This window comes from Pelobates fuscus, chromosome 2 (genome assembly GCF_036172605.1).
Source record: "Pelobates fuscus isolate aPelFus1 chromosome 2, aPelFus1.pri, whole genome shotgun sequence".
NCBI lineage: Eukaryota > Metazoa > Chordata > Amphibia > Anura > Pelobatidae > Pelobates > Pelobates fuscus.
This window is the reverse complement of record NC_086318.1, coordinates 283,332,626-283,351,257: the sequence shown is the minus strand read 5'-3', so window position 1 is coordinate 283,351,257 and position 18,632 is coordinate 283,332,626. Positions and strand designations below refer to the sequence as shown.

Below are 18,632 nucleotides of genomic sequence, written 5' to 3'. Positions count from 1 at the left end.
GCAGTCACCCTCCTGTTACCTTTTATCTGCAGAAGGGTGACTGGCTTGGAATGCTGCTGGGGCTGAAGTGCTGCTGGCTGCTGCTGAGGATGCTCTCCCTTCTCCTGTTTTCTCTCCTGTCCCACTCAGCGTGCTCTGTGTCTGGAAGGAAGTGACACACTGTCAGTTCCTCCCAGCATCCCATACTAAAGGGGCCCGGTCACGCTCTTAAACGGCCATGGCGTTTAACCGGGACCCTGTTCAGCGATACCGATCGGGTGGTCCTAAGTGCACAGGCCATCAGATTGGAAAATTGCTGTAGAACACCAATTGGGAAATGCTGCTCTAAGGAGACAGGTGAGTATGTCAAGACAAGCAGTATTCATATTTGTAGGTAGAATATTCAACAGAAGACACAATTTTATCAAATATATGTATTAAATCATCCTAAATTACAGATTTAGTTACCATGAGGAAATTTCACCCATATCATTTTTCAAACAAACTGTAACTCAAGGTTTAGAAAATAGAATATTTAATTTCATGTGTAGGTTAACATAATATTTGGACAGTTACTGCACAAAAGAAAAAAAATCTTTAAATAATAGATCATCCCATTATTATTATAGCATACTGTTGCCTTACCATAAGTTGATTAAAGGATGCATGATAAACAGGCATTATTTTAACCTACAGAGCCCCTAAATGTGTGTTGCATAGGTTTTCCTTTATCAAATATGGAACTAGCAACTCTATAGCGACAGGTCCTTTGCACATAGATTGCAACTTGTGACTGCAGAAGTTGATATGGTTTAATTTGCATGCTGGAGGTATGCTCATGTCAGCAAGTAGTTTTTTTGAGAAAGTTCACCAATGCTTCCAAAATCTGAACTTTTTCCTGCTTCTCATGTAGATTCCAAACATTGCTTGTGGTCACTTATCTACCTCCATCTTCACTGTATGTAGATCCTATCAGATGCTATTTCTAGGTGGTGCATCTTTGCTTTGTCTTCACTTGGACTTCAAAAGGTCTTCAAAACTGAAGGATTCAGAATTGGATTTCTGCTCGTGGTTTTTTAGCACAAGTGGAAATATGGATTGCATTTTTTCTTGAAATTCTTTGAGCTTAGAAAAGTAAGGAAACAAAATATATTTTTTAAAAGAATATACAATCTTTCACAAACATTTCTCTGTTAGAGAGCTGTGCAATCCTGTGTGGGAAATTGTGTAAAGGATGAGCAGATGACAGGGACTGGCAGGGAATGGGTTACCCTCAGGATGGGCGGATAACAGGGATTGGCAAGGAACGGCTTACCAGCAGGATGGGTGGATAACAGGAACTGGCAGGGTAGGGGTTAACAGTGGTTAGTGAGGTTGGCTGGCAAGGACTGAAGGGGAAGGGGTTGACTGCAGGTAGTGCTAACAGGGGCTGGAGGGGAAGAGGTGAACAGTTGGTAGTGAGGTTGGCTGACAGGGACTGGCTGGGAAGGGGATAACAGCAGGTAATCTTTCAAGTAGGAGTTAGAAAACCAGGAGTTCATTGGAGAGTGGTATATTGTGGAGAGTGGTTTGTATTTTATTTTTGTTTAATTTAACCCCTTAAGACTGCAGCCAAATGTACAAGTTGTGATCCAAAAAAACCGTAAACAAAACCTGGCATTTGCGCTCTATGTCTGTCCAACCATAATTCACCTCTTTCATATTAAATGCACCCACACTTATTATATTTTATTCAGGGGAAACAGGGCTTTCGTTTAACATCAAATATTTAGGTATGGAACATAATTTAATATGAAAAAAATATTAAAAAATGGGAGAAAATAAGAATTTTTTTTTAATTGTTTTAGTTCTACGTGACATTTTAACTGTGAATGTCAAAATACTGTTTGCTTTTACTGCAATACAATACACATATTTGTATTCAGCGATGTCTCACGTGTAAAACAGTACCCCCTATGTACAGGTTTTATGGTGTTTTGGGAAGTTACAGGGTCAAATATAGCGTGTTACATATTTCAGTTTTTTCACATTGAAATTCGCCAGATTGGTTACGTTGCCTTTGAGACCATATGGTAGCCCAGGAATAAGAATTACCCCATGATGGCATACCATTTGCAAAAGTAGACAACCCAAGGTATTGCAAATGGAGTATGTCCAGTCTTTTTTAGTAGCCACTTGGTCACAAACACTGGCCAAAATTAGTGTTAATATTTGAAAATGCAAAAAATTAATTTGAACGCAAATTTTGGCCAGTGTTTGTGACTAAGTGGCTACTAAAAAAAAACCTGAACATACCCTATTTGCAATACCCTGGGTTGTCTACTATTGCAAATGGTATGCCATCATGGGGATAATTTTCATTCCTGGGCTACCATACGGTCTCAAAGGCAACCTGGCGAATTTTAATGTGACAAAACTGAAACACAAACCTTATATTTGACTCTGTAACTTTTGAAAACACCATAAAACCTGTACATGAGGGGTACTGTTATACTATTTTACGGTTTTGAAACACTAATATTTGTGTTCAGCGAAGTCTTCCGAGTAAAACAGTACCCCCCCAGGTACAGGTTTTATGGCGTCTTGGAAAGTTACAGGCTTGAATATAGTGCTAGAAAATTTAATTCCCTGAACTTTCGGCCTGGGTTGTCAGGCAGGTCCTGCAAATTGTAATTAATAAAATGACCTAATTATGTAAAATTATTACATAAATATATGTAGAATTATTATATATACATATATGTGTGTAAAACACATTTGTTTGTGTGTGAAAAATGCAAAAAAAACGAATTTGAATGCTAATTTTGGCCAGTGTTTGCGACTAAGAAGCTACTAATAAAGACTGGACATACCCCATTTGTAATAGCTAGGGTTGTCTACTTTTGTAAACGGCATATCATTTAATTGTATTTGACTCTGTGACCTTTGAAAACACCATAAAATCGCTGGACAGAAATATTAGTGTTTCAAAACAGTAAAACGTATCACAAATTCGGTGGACTTTATGCCTGGGTTGTCAGGCAGGTCCCTCAAATCGTAATTAAGTAAAAATATTACACAATTATATACATATGTGTATGTATATAAGGAATTTTTTCAAATTATTTTCATTTGTATAGAGATATTTTTTATAGAGAGATACATATATTTATATATTATCAAAATACAGTTGGAACGAAATTACGTAATATAATTTTATTTTATTTTTTATTTGTTATATATATATATATATATATATATATTTATTTATTAATATCATTCTAAGTGTATTTTAATATTAATACAATTATATATATATATATTAATATTAAAATAAACTTAGACTGTGTGTGTGTGTGTGTGTGTGTGTGTGTGTGTGTGTGTGTGTGTATATATATATATATATATATATATATATATCTATATCTAATCTAAGTATATATTTTTATATTACTAACGGTTTAAAACGTTATTAAACTTTCTTACAGGCACTGTGGGGACTGCCTGTCATTCTAGACAGGCCCCCTGCAGGCACTGCTGGGGACGGCTATTCCATCCATGTGATCGCAAAGTCACCCCATCGCGTTTGCCAGCAATCCGGTAAGTTGGAAGGACGGCGTGGAAGTACTATGCCGCCTGCCGGTCTTTAGGACCGGGTCCCCAAGGACAGCAGAGAACACCCGCCGTCCTTAAGGGGTTAACCCCTTAAGGACCAAACTTCTGGAATAAAAGGGAATCATGACATGCCACACACGTCATGTGTCCTTAAGGGGTTAAACAGGCTCAAAAGAGTTCCCATTGGTCAACATCATCATCTCTGCAACCCTATACAGCATTGGGTCGCCTAGATGTTGTGGTCCCTTAAGGTCATGATTTCATGGCCATATTTTATTAATAGGGTCTGTAGTTCGTTAAATGAACAAGCAGAGAGAGCTATTCGCAGGACCGAAGGTAAGCAATCTATTCAGGCCAAGCGGAGCATTCGGGCCGCGCGGACAGAGGACTGAGGCAATGTGGCCACGTGATGAGTTCTGCCTGCATGGCCAGAGGAGAGGAGCGGTGTGGGCGTCGGGTAAAGATAAGTTTGTGACACATATTAAAGGGTCCGGGAAACTAGGAGTCCTTTAGGCCCCAATGCCCTTTGCCCTGCTGTACACAGCATATAGGATAGGCTATGAGCAACTTAAGCTATTTTTATTTTAAGATGTTTGTGAGAGCCATAGTCTCTCTCCCTGTGGGATCCAAGGGAAATTTTCAGATCTTAACTTTATTTTGTGTGGCTTCACCAGGCAGAGGCAGGTTCAAAATTTTGAATGTGTCGAGGAGGGAACTAGCTTTTATTGGCTCCCATTATACTTATACGAGAGCCAGCCCCTAACCAGTAAGGTCTGCCAGTAAATCCCTGTTGCTAATGTGGAGATTTTTTAGTTGGGGAAAAAAAAAAAACGCTCCTCGCTAACAGTATGCACTGCCACTTTAGTGATCAATGGTTGTTCGGTAAAACTTACTGACAACATACAAAAAAAAAATCCATAAGTATATATTATTCAGCTAAACAACTGGGAACATGTGTGTAGACATATACTTTAAACTTTTATAACCTAACTACTTACCAAATACTTAACTAATAATATTAAAGACAAAGTGTAGTGTTGATAATCCAAAACACCATAACAGTTATTGTAGATTGTATGTAAATTCTGTACTACACAGGGCTTTTTTACATTAATGTTTCATATAATGTGCAATGACATTAGAGATATCGTAAAATATGCAGGGATTCCATTTTCCACAAGAGTCTTGCAGAAATAATGTAACATTGAAAGATAAAAAAGAAAATCTGTTTAAACTGCATTAATTTGTGTTTGACATTTATAGAACATAAGAAAAAAAATCAAGGCCTAGTTTCTATTAGCTTTCTATTTTAGTAAATTACTGGTGGAAAATGTGTGCAAGCAGCTCATGTGGGATTGGTATGCCTTTGAAGTACAGCGCACAAACAAGCCTCAGCTTTATGATGTCCAATAAACAAAATTCCCTTCTCTGCTATGTATTTCAACAAGGACCTCAGGGAAGAGGATACTGACGTGTTTATAATGAATTACGTGGATCATTCAAGTAACGCACAAGTCATAAACATGAGTGTCTTGAAGCTTTTTTCCCAAATCTCACAGGATGGTGCACAAACATCTTTGTCTAGAAATTTATGTCAATGGTTTATGTCCCCACTTTTTCAAAGTACTATGCAATTGGCAAACATATAATAGATGTTATGTCTGACAAGTAACTTCACTGACCAAATGCCGGGAGAGGGAGAGGGAGAGAGACACAGAGACAGAGAGAGAACGAGAGAGAGAGACAGAGAGAGAACGAGAGAGAGAGACAGAGAGAGAACGAGAGAGAGAGACAGAGAGAGAACGAGAGAGAGAGACAGAGAGAGAACGAGAGAGAGAGACAGAGAGAGAACGAGAGAGAGAGACAGAGAGAGAACGAGAGAGAACGAGAGAGAGAGACAGAGAGAGAACGAGAGAGAGAGACAGAGAACGAGAGAGAGAGAGAGACAGAGAACGAGAGAGAGAGACAGACAGAGAACGAGAGAGAGAGACAGACAGAGAACGAGAGAGAGAGACAGACAGAGAACGAGAGAGAGAGAGACCGAGAACGAGAGAGAGAGACCGAGAACGAGAGAGAGAGACCGAGAGAGAGACCGAGAGAGAACGAGAGAGAGAGAGAGAGAACGAGAGAGAGAGAGAGAGAACGAGAGAGAGAGAACGAGAGAGAGAGAGAACGAGAGAGAGAGAGAGAGAGAACGAGAGAGAGAGAGAGAGAGAACGAGAGAGAGAGAGAGAGAGAACGAGAGAGAGAGAGAGAACGAGAGAGAGAGAGAAAGAGAGAGAGAGAGAACGAGAGAGAGAGAACGAGAGAGAGAGAGAACGAGAGAGAGAGAACGAGAGAGAGAGAGAACGAGAGAGAGAGAGAACGAGAGAGAGAGAGAACGAGAGAGAGAGAGAACGAGAGAGAGAGAGAACGAGAGAGAGAGAGAACGAGAGAGAGAGAGCACGAGAGAGAGAGAGAACGAGAGAGAACGAGAGAGAGAGAGAGAGAACGAGAGAGAGAGAACGAGAGAGAGAGAACGAGAGAGAGAGAACGAGAGAGAGAGAGAACGAGAGAGAGAGAACGAGAGAGAGAGAACGAGAGAGAGAGAACGAGAGAACGAGAGAGAGAGAGCGAACGAGAGAGAGAACGAGAGAGAGAGAGAACGAGAGAGAGAGAGAACGAGAGAGAGAGAGAACGAGAGAGAACGAGAGAGAGAGCGAGAGCGAGCGAGAGAGAGAGCGAGAGCGAGCGAGAGCGAACGAGAGAGAGCGAGAACGAGAGAGAACGAGAGCGAACGTGAGTGAGAGAGCGAACGTGAGTGAGAGAGCGAGAGCGAACGTGAGTGAGAGCGAACGTGAGCGAGAGAGCGAGAGCGAACGTGAGCGAGAGCGAACGTGAGTGAGAGAGAGCGAGAGCGAACGTGAGTGAGAGAGAGCGAGAGCGAACGTGAGTGAGAGAGAGCGAGAGCGAACGTGAGTGAGAGAGAGCGAGAGCGAACGTGAGTGAGAGAGAGCGAGAGCGAACGTGAGTGAGAGAGAGCGAGAGCGAACGTGAGTGAGAGAGAGCGAGAGCGAACGTGAGTGAGAGAGAGCGAACGTGAGTGAGAGAGAGCGAACGTGAGTGAGAGAGAGCGAACGTGAGTGAGAGAGAGCGAGAGCGAACGTGAGTGAGAGAGAGCGAGAGCGAACGTGAGTGAGAGAGCGAGAGCGAACGTGAGTGAGAGAGCGCGAGAGCGAACGTGAGTGAGAGAGCGCGAGCGAACGTGAGTGAGAGAGCGCGAGCGAACGTGAGTGAGAGAGCGAACGTGAGTGAGAGAGAGCGAGAGCGAACGTGAGTGAGAGAGCGAGAGCGAACGTGAGAGAGAGAGAGCGAGAGCGAACGTGAGTGAGAGAGCGACCGTGAGTGAGAGCGAGAGTGACCGTGAGAGAGCGAGAGTGACCGTGAGTGAGAGAGAGCGAGAGTGAACATGAGTGAGAGAGCGACCGTGAGTGAGAGCGAGAGTGACCGTGAGAGAGAGCGAGAGTGACCGTGAGTGAGAGCGAGAGTGACCGTGAGTGAGAGAGCGAGAGTGACCGTGAGAGAGAGCGAGAGTGACCGTGAGAGAGAGCGAGAGTGACCGTGAGAGAGAGCGAGAGTGACCGTGAGAGAGAGCGAGAGTGACCGTGAGAGAGAGCGAGAGTGACCGTGAGTGAGAGAGAGCGAGAGTGACCGTGAGTGAGAGAGAGCGACCGTGAGTGAGAGAGAGCGAGAGAGAGCGAGAGTGACCGTGAGTGAGAGAGAGCGAGAGTGACCGTGAGTGAGAGAGAGCGAGAGTGACCGTGAGTGAGAGAGAGCGAGAGTGACCGTGAGTGAGAGAGAGTGACCGTGAGTGAGAGAGAGCGAGAGTGACCGTAAGTGAGAGAGAGCGAGAGTGAACGTGAGTGAGAGAGAGCGAGAGTGAACGTGAGTGAGAGAGAGCGAGAGTGAACGTGAGTGAGAGAGAGTGAGACCGTGAGAGAGAGTGACCGTGAGTGAGAGAGAACGTGAGTGAGAGTGAACGTGAGTGAGAGTGAACGTGAGTGAGAGAGAGAGACCGTAAGTGAGAGAGACCGTGAGTGAGAGAGTGACCGTGAGTGAGAGAGAGTGACCGTGAGTGAGAGAGAGAGTGACCGTGAGTGAGAGAGAGAGTGACCGTGAGTGAGAGAGAGAGTGACCGTGAGTGAGAGAGAGAGTGACCGTGAGTGAGAGAGAGAGTGACCGTGAGTGAGAGAGAGTGACCGTGAGTGAGAGAGAGAGTGAACGTGAGTGAGAGAGAGTGAACGTGAGTGAGAGAGTGAACGTGAGTGAGAGAGTGAACGTGAGTGAGAGAGTGAACGTGAGTGAGAGAGTGAGTGAGAGTGAGCGTCAGATAGATATAGATTGATAAATATAGATAAAATTAGATAGATAACAATAGATTATTATTGGTATTTATAAAGTGCCAGCTTATTCCGCAGCGCTTTACTATAAAAGGGGAATTTACCAAATGGGACAATAACAAAATGTAACAGGAACAATAGGTAGTTGAGGACCCTGCTCAAACGAGCTTACAGTCTAAAGGAGGTGGGGTATAAGATAGATCGATAAAGACAGAAATAGATAGAGTGTGTGTGTGCGCGCGTCTGTTTGTACACTATTTACAATTTGTGTGTTTGTATACAAACACTATATATAGAGATATAAATCTCTATATATAGTGTTTGTATACAAACTTTAGGCTTAGAAAGGTTGCGATAAGAGTGGGGCAGGCATAGACAGCGAGCTGTCTGTCAGTCAGCTCAGCTTGTGAACGCGCACATGCGCAATAGAGCGCTCAGTGTTCATTCATAGAGCGGCATTCAAAGCCACACTATGAAGAACGCGATTGGTGCAGCGCAAAGCAGCGTATGCGCACCAGGGAATGATGACGCTTCTCCAAGAGAAGCGTCTGATTGAGCCCTGCTACTACCTCATTTTGCCGAAAAAGGAGGCGTGGCCTGCCAATGATCTTGGCGCTGGAACGGAGATAAGTTTTAACTATAATAAGGACTCAAAAATATTTTTCAAGTGGAAATTATTATAAAAGCAAGAAATAACGCTAGGACACCTGTCTTTGTTGCTTTTATATTTTGACTATAGTGATCCTTTAACCCCTTAAGGACCAAACTTCTGGAATAAAATGGAATCATGACATGTCACACATGTCATGTGTCCTTAAGGGGTTAATCTATCAGGGTTGTTCACTAAAGTGAGAATTCAACATGAATTCAAAGTGAAAATCAAACTGAAGGTCAAAATAGCTGACATGGAAAAATGATCAGTCAGTTTTGCTTTCAGGTAACCCTGAATTATCACTTTAGTAAATAACCCTGTATGTTTGTTTTAATTTTGGATTAGCCATTGTGTAATTACAAATCATCCAAAAGTCTTTGCCCACCTCCAGGCCTTCTGTTCTCAAAGTTGCAAAGTGCTGGTCTTAACAACGTGTATGTTTAGGTTTAGAATAACCATAAAAGGACGCAATTTCAATAACTCCAGTGTTGGTTTAATCTAAGCAGAGCCTAAATACTCACACTATGAACTCCGAGTACCTTCCATACAGCAAAACTGATCAGTCCAACTCCACACCAGGCATAAAGTGAACCCCAGCCTAAAGCCCTCAGGGCAAGAGATGAACCACTTTCCGGCAAGGCAGCCGTTGCAGTAACACCCTGGAGAAATCAAAATAAATAAAATAAAATAAAAAACAATTACTGTAATTATTTTACAATTCTTACAAATTTGTAATCTTAATGAATATTTAGTTTTGTGGTATTTTCTTTCAGGTATAGTAGCTAAACCTAAGTAAAAGTATAGATCAGGGTGTTGCAGTGAATGATCTATTTGGTTTTGCCAAGGCATTTCATACAGTTCCACACAATAGATTACTGTTCAAACTCAAATAAATGGATCTAGATGAAAATTATTGTTCTTGGGTACAACATTGGCTTAGAAATAGAGTACAGAGAATTGTCATTAATGGTATATTTTCAAGCTGGACAGAGGTGGCAAGTGGTGCCCCTCAGGGTTCTGTTCTAGGACCCCTTCTATTTAACATGTTTATAAATGTTCTTGAAAAAAGCATTGAAAGTCATGTTTCAGTGTTTGCAGGTTACACAAAACTCTGTAAAATAATACAATGTGAGCAAGATATTACTTTGCTGCAGAGGGATTTAGATAGATTGGAGGACTGGGCACTCAAATGAATATGAAATTTAATGTAGACAAATGCCAAGTTATGCACTTTGGTGTAAAGAATGCACAAGCAACATATACCCTTAATGGAAGCGAATTAGGGATAACAACACACGAGAAGGACTTGGGAATTGTTATAGACAACAAACTATGCAACAATGTGCAATGTCAATCAGAAGGGGTTAAGGCTAGTAAGGTATTGTCATGCATGAAAAAAGGCATTCTTGGGATGAGAATATCATTTTGCCTTCTTATAAATCGCTGGTAAGTCCACATCTTGAATATGCTGTGCAATTTTGGGCACCTGTTCTATAGAAGTATATTATGGCACTGAAAAGAGTGCATAGGCCGGCAGCAAAATTAATAAAAGGAATGGAATATTTTAGCTATGAAGAAAGGCTAACAAATTAAAACCTCTTAAGTTTATTAAAATGTCACCTCAGAGGGGATATGATATTATACAAATTTATCCGGCACCAATACAAACCATTGTGTGGAAATCTATTCACAAACAGGACTTTACATAGGACACGAGGTCATGCGTTTAGACTGGAAGAAAGAAGATTTAGTCTAAGGAAAAGGAAAGTTTTTTTTTTTTTTTTTTTTAACCGTAAGAACAATAAAGATATGGAATTCTCTGCCTGAAGAAGTGGTTTTATCAGTCCATACAGATGTTTAACCCCTTAGTGACCAGACCGTGTTTCAATTTTGTTACCGTTAAGGACCAGGGCTGTTTTTACATTTCTGCGGTGTTTGTGTTTAGCTGATATTTTCCTCTTACTCATTTACTGTACCCACCCACACATATTATATACTGTTTTTCTTGCCATTAAATGGTCTTTCTAAAGATACACCATTATTTTCATCATATCATATAATTTACTATAACAAATTTATAAAATATGAAAAAAAAAACAACTTTCTAACTTTGACCTCTAAGATCTGTTACGCATCTACAACCGACAAAAAACATCTGTGCTAGTTTTTAAATGATGTCCTGATTTTAGAAATACCCACTGTTAACATGTTCTTTGCAAGTTATAGGGCTATAAGTACAAGTAGGACATTGCCGTTTCAAAACATATCATTTTAAAATGTATCAATAGCGACATTGTAACAGAGTTATCTGTCAAATCTCTGAACACCTCACATGTACATATTTTTTTTAAAGAAGACAACCCAGGGTATTCAAAATGGGGTATGTCCACTCTTTTTTAGTAGCCACAAGTGGCCAAAGTTAGCATTTATATCTGTGTATTAAAACAAAAAACTATTCTGAATGGCCAGTGTTTGTGACTAAGTGGCTACTAAAAAAGACTAAACATACCGCATTTGCAATACCTTGGGTTGTCTACTTTTGCAAATGGTATACCATCATGGGGGTAATTCTTATTCCTGGGCTACCATACGCTCTCATAGGCAACATAACTAATCTGGCTAATTTCAATCTAAAAAAACAAAATCAAGCCGTATATTTGACCCTATAACTTTCAAAAACACTATAAAACCTGTACATGAAGGGTACTGTTATATTCGGGAGACTTCGCTGAAATTCTAGTGTTTCAAAACAGTAAAACATATCACAACAATATCAGTGAAAGGGCCGTTTGTGTGTGGAAAATGCAAAAAACTTCACTTTCACCGACAATATCATTGCTGTGATATGTTTTACTGTTTTGAAACACTAAAATTTGTGTTCAGCAAAGTCTCCCGAGTAAAACAATACCCCCACGTACAGTGTAACGGATCCCCTATATTCCGACTGAGTATATCCGCTGTAGTTCTCCCAATTTCCAAGTAAAGCAGTGATTAAAGCTCTAGCATACCCAAACATCAGCCTAGACTTGATGAGGGGTACAAGAAGGAATGTTTTATTCTGGCCAGATGGCCGGCTTTTATACAATTTAGAAATACACTACATACTGCCACAAAAACTCCCACAACACGCCCAGAACACTCCCACAGCACGCCCACAAAATGTCTACAAATTTCTGTACTCGGAAGAAAACCCTAAATGATCAAAATACATACAAAACATATAGGAATCCCCACAAATATTATGTTGTTAAATAGCTCTGATCTGAGCGCAGACGTTCTCCAAATAGCGCTCAGATCCATTCAGTGTGGGGGAAACGCCACTGTGTGGAAGTTCTGACCAGTCGCACACATGGTCCTATGCCCAAAACAGTTCCTGGGCGTTTGGTGCTTTTTTGGAAATTCTGGAAGCTCCTGCAGCCGCAATCTGGCATGCTCCGGCTGGCTCCTAGGTAGCGTTTGTTCTCCTTAGTCTCAGGCACCTTCCCTCCAAAAAACACTCAGATCCATGCAGTGTAAGGAAACTCCACCGTGTCAAAGTTCTGTCCTATGCCCAAAACAGTTCCAGGGCATTTGGTGCTTTGGCCGGTCAACATACGGGAGCTCTTGTGGTCGCAATACAGGGTGCTCTGTCTGGGTATCGAGTAGCGTTTGTTCCCCTTAGTCTCAGGCACCCAGGGAAAGCTGGTAATGGAGGCTGGGGAGATATAACTCCTGAACAGTGTCTTTGTATGTGGCTCATAGTCCTTGGGCAGTAGGCTAGCTAGCAGGCTCTTTCAGGAGTTTGTGAGAAACGTCCAGGGTAAGGAGGGTTTGTAACATACAGGTTTTAGGTTGTCATGGAAAGTTACAGCGTTAAATACAGTGCTAGCAAATTATATTCTCTGGACTTTTGGCCTGGGTTGTCAAACAGGTCACTCAAATTGCAATCATTAAAATTGTTTTAATGATTTTCGGCACATTTTTTGTGCTGAAAAAGGCCCACTCGGCTTATACTCTAGTCAAGGTCTGTATTATGGCAACTTACATTGCTGTTGGGGGCTGGCCGCGAGCTCTTACTTACCTTTGTAGCAGCTCCGGTCAGCTCCCTGCAGCTCACAGTGTAAGTCTCGTGACACCCGCGGCCGTCAGAGCGTTGCCACGGGTTACTGCGGCAACGCTCCGCGCGGCACGCAGACAGCGAGACTTACACTGTGAGCTGAACTGGGGAGCTGCACGGAGCTGACCGGAGCTGCGGGGGGGTAAGTAACAACCCCCCCCCCCCCGCATAGTACACACCACTGGACCACCGGGGATTTACATAGCCCCCTCCCTGGCCAGGCAACAAGCAGGGGGGGGGGGGGGGGACAAAAAAAAATTATAATTAAATAAATATTAAAATAATTTAAATAATAATATTTAAAAAATATTAAAATAAAATAATAAAATTTAAAAGCCCTCCCCCCACCCAACCCAGTTTACACACACACACTCTGCATTCACACAAACACACACTGCATGATATACACACACACACTCTGCATTATATACACACAGAGTGTGTGTTTATATAATGCAGAGTGCGTGTGTGTATATAATGCAGTGTGTGTTTGTATGAGTGTGTGTATGTAATGCACACACTCTGCATTATATACACACTCATACAAACACACACTCTGCATTATATACACATACACACACACACACACTGCATTCACTATATACACACACACTACACACAAACACCAACACACTGCATTCATTATATACACACACTGTAAATAAATATTCGATTAATGTAATTTTATTTAGAAATTTACCAGCAGGCGCTGCATTTCCCACCCTAGGCTTATACATAAGTCAATAAGTTTTCCCAGTTTTTTGTGCTAAAATTAGGGGCCTCGGCTTATATTCGGGTCGACTTATACTCGAGCATATACGGTACTTAATTATGTAAAAATAATACATAAATATGCACATCAAATTTAAATACATTTATACATATTTGAAGTCTATATATCTATAAATATCAATATTTTATGACATCTGTCTACAGTATTACATAATTTTTTTCACTTACTTTATATTTTTGATTTTGAGGCACACAATAGAAGAGATTTGTTCAATTCATTATATATATATATATATATATATATATATATATATATTTACATGTATGTAATTATTGCCTCTAGGTATATTTATATTTATATGCCTATATTCTTTATCACTATTCCTGCTGTATAGCAGTAGTTGATGGCTCTGATTTAGCCATCATGATAATATTTCACTGAACAGTATTTTTTATCTCTATTTATCATATCTTTTTATTATTTTTCACATTTTATATGTCATATTCACTATGTAAATATTGTCTTGCACTTTAGATCTTCAGATATCTATTCACTATCTTAGGGGTGATCTTTCTACCTAATGCTTATTTATTTGGAGCATACCTCTTGGTAACTGTAAACTTTATTCTTATATAGAGTCCTCTCTGTTTTATTTAATGTTAAATCAACTCCTTTCCCTTTTAGCTTGTTTTTTCTTCCCTTTAGCCCCTGTTCACATGCCGGTTGCTACGGCGACGCCCTGTTGATTGTTTTGCACTTTGCAAACAGGCTTATTTTGGTCCATATGAGACACCGTAATTTGGTGATTCAACCAATGGGACGTAAGCGTCCCTGGTTGCCCCAGTAACGTAGTTGTCAAGCCAATGAAATTAGCCTATTTAGTCAGATGATTAACTGACCAGGAAATACCTTTGAAATTAATGGGCAGGCATAGTAAACTCGAGGGCTGAAGGCATGAAAACCAGCTGATTGTAAGTACCACATGATTACATGTCCTATATGAGTCTTCAGTTTTATGAATGTTTGTGTCCTGATGAAAGCTCCTCAGTGGAGCTGAAACGTCAAATTTTTCTTCCGCAATAAATGGAGAAGTTATCTTCTGGAAAACCTTGAGTGCTGGTATTTTCACTTTGTTTATGATTAAGCCACCAGAGCACCAGGTACTATTTTTCTTTTTTTAGTTGGAGTGCAGGGGTATTTTGTATTTTTTTTTATGAATAAAATTACATATAATTTTTTTTACATTTTTTTATTCTTTTTATTTTTATTGTATAATGTATAATATATATATATATATATATATATATATATATATATATATATATATATATATATATATACATACACACGTGTTTTTATATTAATATATGTATATATTAATATAAAAATACACTTAGTATGACTATATATACCGTATTTACTCTAGTATAAGACAAGTTTTTCGGCACATTTTTTGTGCTGAAAAACCCCCACTCGTCTTATACTCGAGTTAATGTCTGTATTATGGCAACTTACATTGCCATAATACAGACAGGACCGCCGGGCTCATTACAAGCCCGGCGGTCCTGTTGGGGGCTGTCAGCAAGCTGTAACTTACCTTCACAGCAGCTCCCTTCTCTCTCCTCCGGTCAGCTCCCTTGCAAGTCTCCCGAGAGCCGTGGGGTCAGAGCGTTGCCACGGGTTACCGGCTGCGAGACTTACAGTGGGAGCCGACCGGAGGAGAGAGAAGGGAGCTGACAGGAGCTGCTGTGAAGGTAAGATACAGCTTCCTGCCAGCCCCCCTCCTACAGCCCATCCACTGGACCACCAGGGAATGAGAGCCCCCCTCCCTGGCCAGCTAACAAGCAGGGAGGGGGGACGAAAAAAATATAAATAAAAATTTAAATAAAATAAAAATAATATATGAATAATATATATAAAAAATAATTTAATATTAAAATAATAAAAAAAAAAAAAAAAAATGCCCACCTCCCACCAAGGCTCTGCATCAGACACACACACACACTCTGCACTCATACACACACACACACACTGAATTCATTATATACACACACTGTAAATAAATAAATATTCAATTAATATAATTTTTGGGGGATCTAATTTTATTTAGAAATTTACCAGTAGCTGCTGCATTTCCCACCCTAGTCTTATACTCGAGTCAATAAGTTTTCCCAGTTTTTTGGGATAAAATTAGGGGTCTCGACTTATATTCGGGTCGACTTATACGGTAAATAATATTATCTATATCTATATATACCCATCTCTCTCTAAAAAAAAAAAAAACGTGCATTCCTACTTACCGTTATTTGACCCGGTGCTTGATTGCATTAAATGTATTAAAGAAAAGAAAATCAGCACTCCCAGGTAGCTTTCTTAGGTAATTATTTTACTAAAAAGTGTAACAGTCAACGTTTCAGTTCCATTCAGGAACTTTCACTTCAGAAGCTTGTCTTACGCTTTAGGACACAAGCCATTTTTGCATTTTTTTGCGGTTTGTGTTCAAAAGCAATTTGCATCTCTGTAATTTCTTGCACCAACAGATATTGTACAACGTTTTTTTTTAGAGGCAAACAGGGTTTTAATTTGACGTCACATATACATAGATATTTCTCATTAATTAAAAAAAAAAAATGCCCAAAAATAAAAAAATTAAAATTTTACAGTTTTGGCAATAATAGTGTGTGCATAATATGTCCATCTTAGAAAAAGTTATTTAAAATAAATCATTTATGTGTCTTGATTTATAGAGTACATCATATGTATAGGATTTCAGCTTATTTTAAAAGCTACAGGTCACAAAATACAAGGACAAAAATTAATTTTCAATTTGCAACAATTTTAGAAGTTGGTATGTTTGTCTTGTAGGTTTAGTTGCCATCACAGAAAAAAAAAATGGCCACACAAAAGTATATAAAGTAGACATCACAGGCCATGTACATAAGGTTAGTTTGACACTTTATGTAGCCATTTCATCGCCAATCTCTGCTAGATATTGGAGTAAAATTGTGTTTTTTCTTTATTTTGGCATATACACATATAACTAGGTTTTTGTAAAGTGTATTTCGTAAAGCTGGGGTGTGCTATTCATGCACAGAATCCCATATTGTGTTCAGCTACATCTGCTGAGTATAACAATACCCACATTGTATGCCTTTGGCACTTTTCTGTAAAGCTACAGAGACAAGGCTATTTCAGTTTCTATAGTTAGAATTTTCGTAGATGGATTTGACTGGCCTATGTCTCATTTTAGGGTATTATAGCAGTGTGAGTGTTCGACTAATCCCACAAAGGGCTTTCATTTGTCTAAATATACATAGGGATTAAGGAAAAAGCGCAAGTAACATTTTCTTTTCTTTGGTTTTTACTATATATTGGGGCTGATGTGTGTTGTAGTCCTTGCTGCTTTAGCGCAGGACTTCTCTTTTTGTATTTGTATTTACTTTGTATCACACAGCCTGGTTACAATGCTGCTACCCATCCCATGTGTTCCTTACTAAGGGTTAATAAGTAAAGGGGTGTATATAAAAAATACCCCTTTCTGTCTCATTAGAGATATCTTTGCCAGAAGCTCAAGGAAGCAGGCTGAAGGGTCAGTGTTAGGACCCGCTTAGGGGGGGTCTGCCTTGACGTTGGCAGGCGGGCATCCCTCCAATGGCCATTGGAGCAACTAAATGACCTCTATTTGTCTAAATATACATAGGGATTAAGGAAAAAGCGCAAGTAACATTTTCTTTTCTTTGGTTTTTACTATATATTGGGGCTGATGTGTGTTGTAGTCCTTGCTGCTTTAGCGCAGGACTTCTCTTTTTGTATTTGTATTTACTTTGTATCACACAGCCTGGTTACAATGCTGCTACCCATCCCATGTGTTCCTTATTAAGGGTTAATAAGTAAAGGGGTGTATATAAAAAATACCCCTTTCTGTCTCATTAGAGATATCTTTGCCAGAAGCTCAAGGAAGCAGGCTGAAGGGTCAGTGTTAGGACCCGCTTAGGGGGGGTCTGCCTTGACGTTGGCAGGCGGGCATCCCTCCAATGGCCATTGGAGCAACTAAATGACCTCTATTTGTCTAAATATACATAGGGATTAAGGAAAAAGCGCAAGTAACATTTTCTTTTCTTTGGTTTTTACTATATATTGGGGCTGATGTGTGTTGTAGTCCTTGCTGCTTTAGCGCAGGACTTCTCTTTTTGTATTTGTATTTACTTTGTATCACACAGCCTGGTTACAATGCTGCTACCCATCCCATGTGTTCCTTATTAAGGGTTAATAAGTAAAGGGGTGTATATAAAAAATACCCCTTTCTGTCTCATTAGAGATATCTTTGCCAGAAGCTCAAGGAAGCAGGCTGAAGGGTCAGTGTTAGGACCCGCTTAGGGGGGGTCTGCCTTGACGTTGGCAGGCGGGCATCCCTCCAATGGCCATTGGAGCAACTAAATGACCTCTATTTGTCTAAATATACATAGGGATTAAGGAAAAAGCGCAAGTAACATTTTCTTTTCTTTGGTTTTTACTATATATTGGGGCTGATGTGTGTTGTAGTCCTTGCTGCTTTAGCGCAGGACTTCTCTTTTTGTATTTGTATTTACTTTGTATCACACAGCCTGGTTACAATGCTGCTACCCATCCCATGTGTTCCTTATTAAGGGTTAATAAGTAAAGGGGTGTATATAAAAAATACCCCTTTCTGTCTCATTAGAGATATATTTGCCAGAAGCTCAAGGAAGCAGGCTGAAGGGTCAGTGTTAGGACCCGCTTAGGGGGGGTCTGCCTTGACGTTGGCAGGCGGGCATCCCTCCAATGGCCATTGGAGCAACTAAATGACCTCTATTTGTCTAAATATACATAGGGATTAAGGAAAAAGCGCAAGTAACATTTTCTTTTCTTTGGTTTTTACTATATATTGGGGCTGATGTGTGTTGTAGTCCTTGCTGCTTTAGCGCAGGACTTCTCTTTTTGTATTTGTATTTACTTTGTATCACACAGCCTGGTTACAATGCTGCTACCCATCCCATGTGTTCCTTATTAAGGGTTAATAAGTAAAGGGGTGTATATAAAAAATACCCCTTTCTGTCTCATTAGAGATATATTTGCCAGAAGCTCAAGGAAGCAGGCTGAAGGGTCAGTGTTAGGACCCGCTTAGGGGGGTCTGCCTTGACGTTGGCAGGCGGGCATCCCTCCAATGGCCATTGGAGCAAC

The 18,632-nt window shown here is 40.3% G+C and overlaps 1 protein-coding gene across 1 annotated transcript in view; it reads right to left on the bottom strand.

The window, feature by feature from the left end:
- Positions 1 to 630: 630 nt before the first annotated feature.
- TMEM242 (transmembrane protein 242) overlaps positions 631 to 18,632 on the bottom strand; it is a 96,698-nt gene continuing 78,696 nt past the window's right edge. Inside the window, exons 3-4 of the mRNA XM_063443414.1 lie at positions 9,126 to 9,263; positions 631 to 1,104 (exon numbers count right to left, since the gene is read on the bottom strand). Coding sequence (XP_063299484.1) covers positions 991 to 1,104; positions 9,126 to 9,263 — 252 coding nt within the window. The 3' untranslated portion in view covers positions 631 to 990. The remainder of the gene's footprint in view (positions 1,105 to 9,125; positions 9,264 to 18,632) is intronic.